The 5027-nt window shown below is 47.8% G+C and overlaps 1 protein-coding gene across 1 annotated transcript in view; it reads right to left on the bottom strand.

Moving 5' to 3' along the window:
- Positions 1–4272, bottom strand: part of RBM19 (RNA binding motif protein 19) — a 72720-nt gene extending 68448 nt beyond the window's left edge. Inside the window, exons 1-6 of the mRNA XM_009642846.2 lie at positions 4090–4272; positions 3381–3512; positions 3111–3149; positions 2342–2555; positions 953–1221; positions 362–436 (exon numbers count right to left, since the gene is read on the bottom strand). Of these exons, the coding sequence (XP_009641141.1) occupies positions 362–436; positions 953–1221; positions 2342–2555; positions 3111–3149; positions 3381–3512; positions 4090–4272 (912 nt within the window). The remainder of the gene's footprint in view (positions 1–361; positions 437–952; positions 1222–2341; positions 2556–3110; positions 3150–3380; positions 3513–4089) is intronic.
- Positions 4273–5027: the final 755 nt, after the last annotated feature.

Below are 5027 nucleotides of genomic sequence, written 5' to 3' on the forward strand. Positions count from 1 at the left end.
CAGATGTCGGGGTGGTTGAAGTCCCCCAGCAGGACAAGAGCCTGAGAGCGCGAAGCCTCCCGGAGCTGGAGGGAGAACGCTTCGTCAGTCGGCTCCCCTTGATCTGGCGGCCTGTAGTAGACACCAACCACCAGGTTCCCTTTGTTGCCTCTTCCTCCGATTTTTACCCATAAGCTTTCAACCTGCTCGTGGCTATACATACAATATCCCTGCACAAAGCTACTTCCAAAGTTTCCCTGACTGTCCATACAACCCTCAAAACAGCTCTGTAAGTGAAGATAGAAGCCTCTGCAAAGATTGTGCTGGGTTACACGCTGAGAACACCCTTAGCCTCCATTCCCAGCTTGGTAACAAAGCTTACCTCAGTGATGTTGAAGGGGGCACCACGAAGTTTCACTGTGTATGGTGTGCTGGTTTCCTCTGAGCTGCCTTGGTTCTGGACAGAAGGATGGGGGCGGGGGGTGGAAGAAAATAAGCTGAGTGAGAAACAGCAAAAGTCACAGCACAAGCTGGTCTTGTCCAACAAGTAGTAGGCTGAAGCATGGGAGAGAACATCAAGAGATTCTCCAACTGCATCAGCCAGGGCAGGAGGTGCCGGATCACAGTGCAAGGTTTGGCTGGGATAGTCAAACCTAGTTGCTAAAGACTGAGTTCTGTAGAACAGCCTTCCCTGCAGACAGAGACGGACACAGGGAAAACAGGAAAGCCTCTGAAAAGGGCAGTAACAGCATTTGTTAGGACGCCCCCTTTTCTGGAGGGGGAAATTCAATCAGCACTAAGAGGAAATCCAGCAAACTTTTTTAATGGCTCCCACTCAGTGAGCCAAGAAAGCTGGTACCTAGGGGGTCCCACAGACTGCAAGCTTTCAGCTCATCCCTGGAGTGACTGACAGACACATACTATCCCATAAAGCTCCTGCTTCAGAGAAGACAAAAGTCTAATTCAGCTATACCTTTACTGCAGATCCTTTTTTCTTCTTCTCCACTGGCACCTCTTGCTGTGTTTGTTGGGCTTTTGCCTTCCCCCTTTTATCTGTGTGGGTGCCGATGGTTTCTGCAATGCCTGAATCCTCCTCATTCTCACTTTCTTCTTCCACCTCCTCACTATCCGTTTCCTCCTCTGTACTGGATGAGGAGGAAGAATCCTTCACCACTTTAGATTTCAGGTAATCCATATCCGAGAGGTCTTTGCTGGTAGCTGCCTTCTTCCCTCCTTGCTTTGCTGTCAAAGAAGAGAGACCCCAGAAGTTTTGCACACAGATGCTGCTGCTGCTCTCTCCCCAGCCAGGTAAAAGCTGGGAACTGACACAATCATGAGAACCACCTTCCTCTCCTCTAGCCTTTCCATGGGAAGGAAAGGCTGGAGAATAGCAGCACAATCTTATCTCAGCGCTTCCAGACTGACAGCCTGGATCGCCGTTTTTCAAAGCAACAGTTCATGTATAAAAAAATTAGAAAGGAGCTTGAAGAACACCACGGCGAAGTATTTTGTCTCAATTTTAACTAAATACTTCAAGCAGATCCCAGAGAAAGTGTTCAGTTTAGTTTTGCAGGGTAAAGGACAGAGCAAGCTGTTTCTCCAAAACACCCCTCCACCCCCTGCTAAAGATCAAACACTTACATTTTAGGTACCCAAAGAGAGACAAGGAACAGCAGGGAAAATGCCATTCACTCTAATAAAACAGCATAAGGAAACACCATGTAGGCATGGAGAAAGGCTCCAAACCCACATTTATCACTGGTGCAGGGAAACTGGATACTAAGAAGACATACACCAGACTGCAGCCCAGATTTCTCAGTCTTCTAAGTTAACCCACTACTCCACTAGATACAATTTTCCTTTCAGGCTCCAAAATACTGAACTCTGTCCCTTCCCGTCAACTCTGCCAGGGCCCAAGGACACACCAACATTTCCAGAAATATGCACCAAAGGCAGACCAGACAAGTTCACAGACATCAGCTATGGGTTACTAAATAAACAGAAAGCACATCCAGCTCTGGAAATCCTGGAGATGGAAGTGGCTCCAGGCTAGGAGAGCATTTAAGGGAAAGATGCAGATGTTTGCCATGTTACTCTTCCTTAGACATTGACTTAAGGACCCAGGGGAAAGCAAAAATGCCACCCCCTTAATATCAGAAACTGCATTTCCTACATTTCCCCCCATTTGGGAAAACAACCACACATCCACAGCACAGGAATGAGTCTCTTGCTCGAGACACCACCTTCCTGATTACACTGTCTGCATTTGGAGGCAGGACTCTGAGTTAGGTCCAATCAGTACGCCCGTTCTCACATTCACTGAGACAAAAGACAAGCAAAGGGTGATAGTGCGTTTTGGTACCTTCAGCTTCCTCCTCATCTTCATAGGGTTTATTCCCATCCTCCTCCTCACTCAGCTCCTCAGACTCATCTGAATCAAAGTTGAGATAATCAGCTGCTGGCTTAGATTTTCCCTCCTTGGGCTCCTCTGCCAAAGTGTCATTAGCCCAAGTGGCCACCTGAGATCGTTTCTGGTGAACCACCAAGAACTCCTGGAATGTCTTATCTTCTTCCAGCTGTTAGAAAGAAGCCAAGCAGACAAGCTGTGAAGACAGGCACAGGAGAGCTAGTAGCAAGTTTTAATTCAAAAACACTATCTCATTTCCAGCAATGTAAAAAAAATCCCTAAGAGGGGAGTCCACTTTACACTCACAAGGTGAGCATCTGAAGTGACTAGTGTTCTCAAGATCTCTCAGTCCTACTCTTTCTTCTTTGTAATTGATGTTTAGAAAGCACTTTAACGAAGAATACAAAACTTTACAAAGAGAAAAAAATGTACAAGTTAAACGTGACAAAACTTGCATATGGTTAAAAAACAGAATTGTTGGAACAGGGCTGTCTTGGATGCAGTGCTCACATGGGAGTAGCTGACAATTAAAAAAATTAAAAAAATAAACAAACCACAATGTTGGGATTGTTAAAATCATGGTTTGTTACAGTAAAACTGGACTGCCACAGAGCTGTTTAAATCATACACCTTGCCTGAATTAACAGCACAGAGAAGTTATTCAGCTCGTGCTCTTAATACAAGCTAGCAAGAACGCAGGGATTGTAATTCAACCTCAACTCACCTCCTTTAAGTTTTCCATTGGATCTTTCTTCTTTTTATCCTAGGAAAATAAAACTTTATTAGAAAGGCTTATTAGAAATACAGCCAAGATCATTTCTCAGGTAACCTAATGGTACAGGGAACAGAGATCCTAAGGCAGAAAATACCACAACCAGGATTCCAACATCCACTGTCCCAGCTACTCTGTCCCCTTCTCCACACACCAGGCCACCCTTCTCTTTGCCAAGTCACAGACACACATCCAAGCCTCCAGGAAACAAGCCAGACTCACTTTCTTTGCGCCTGCAGGAGCTGCACTTGCCACATGTTTCTCTGTCTGTTTTTCTGAGGCAGGGGTCTTTTGAGAGTGCTTACTCCATGCTTTGGGTTTTGAAGGGTCACCAAACGACTTGCATAACTCAACCTGAAAAGAATCAGATCTTTAATTAAACTTATGTTCAAGAGTATGGTTCTGTAACTGCTGGATAAGCCTCACTCAGGAACCTTTCTTATAACCCTGACAGGATGGAGGGTGGGTGGGCAGGAAAAGAACAGGCAACTTCACACAGATATTAATTTTAAAAGCACAGGGCTACATGTTCACTCCACACGGGGAACAGTTTGTTGTGCTCATTTAAGCACAGTCAAATAAGTTGTCCTGTTTAACACGAACCATTCTCTGTCCGGAACAGCAAGACGAATGACTTTAAATGCAAAATGACCTCAAGTTCAAAAGTTCAGATTATGAGAGCTCAAAACCTGACACCATTCTTCCAACCAGCACTGAAATCGCTGCTAGTGCACGGACACAGCCCATCTGAATCAAGTACCTGCTTGAGACTCCAGCAATGAGGCCTGGCACCAGGCTTTGCTGTTTTGCTGCAGAGGACTTCATTTCTAGGCTTTCTCGGCCCCTGGCCGTTCACCCCTAAGACTATCAAAATCTCCAATAACAAACTTTCTTAAGAATGAAAAGAAGATATTTTTAAAGATCAACTCACTGTGACTCTGGATGTGTCTATGAAACTTCTGTTGAAATGGTTCAGTGCCGTTTGAGCTTCATCTTCAGACTTGTAGCCAATGAAGCCAAATTTCCGGAACTTGCCGTCCTTGGTGAACTTCAAGCAACAATCAGTCAGAGTGCCAAAGGCAGCAAACAGCTTCCGAAAGCGATCTTCCTTCATCTGGGAAATGAGGAAGGACAACAAAAAGGCAAATCAGCAATGCAATGAGATGCTTTGCATCCAAAGCGAAAAATTTGCTATCTGAGGGCTTCTGAAATGCTATAGAAACCACACCATATTGTGGGAACACTGATAAAAAAAAAAACCCCACATCAGCTACTAAAACACTTCACCTCCTCAATGAATCTACTATGTGAACAGATCTCTGCCTGCAGTGCCCCCACAGCTAAAGGGTGCACCCAGCTGTGGGGGACCCCGGGGCCCCACAGCGCTGACCTCCCACAATCAAGCCCCAGTTCAACCACAGGCATGGTGGGACCCCACGGGGGACCCGGGTGGCAGCAGAGCAGCACAGCGCGCGCCTGTGCCTGGCTCCTGGAGATGAGGGGAGAACGAGTGGCCCCAACCAGCTCCGCTCCCCCAGCCTGGGAAGCTGCCAGCTCCCCTCCCCTGGGGCACCTCCCAGCCCATGCCCCACGGGCTCTGCCTCCTCCTCCCCCCCAGGGCATCTCCCTGACCTCTCCTGGGGCAGTCCCTGCCCAGGGTCCCCCACAATCCCACCCCCAAGGGTGCCTCCCCGCTCTCCCACAAGCACCCCCGCCCCAGCACAACCCCTACCCCCTCCAGCCCCTTTCCCAGGATATCTGCCTGCTGCCCCCACCGTGAACCGAGGACCCTCTGTCCCAGAGAATCTCCTCGCTCACCCCCGTCCCCAGCACATCGAGGACCCCCTCCCCTCCCAGCGCCTCTCCCCG

The sequence above is a fragment of the Egretta garzetta genome, unplaced genomic scaffold (genome assembly GCF_000687185.1).
Source record: "Egretta garzetta isolate BGI_Z169 unplaced genomic scaffold, ASM68718v1 scaffold7, whole genome shotgun sequence".
NCBI classification, from domain to species: Eukaryota; Metazoa; Chordata; class Aves; order Pelecaniformes; family Ardeidae; genus Egretta; species Egretta garzetta.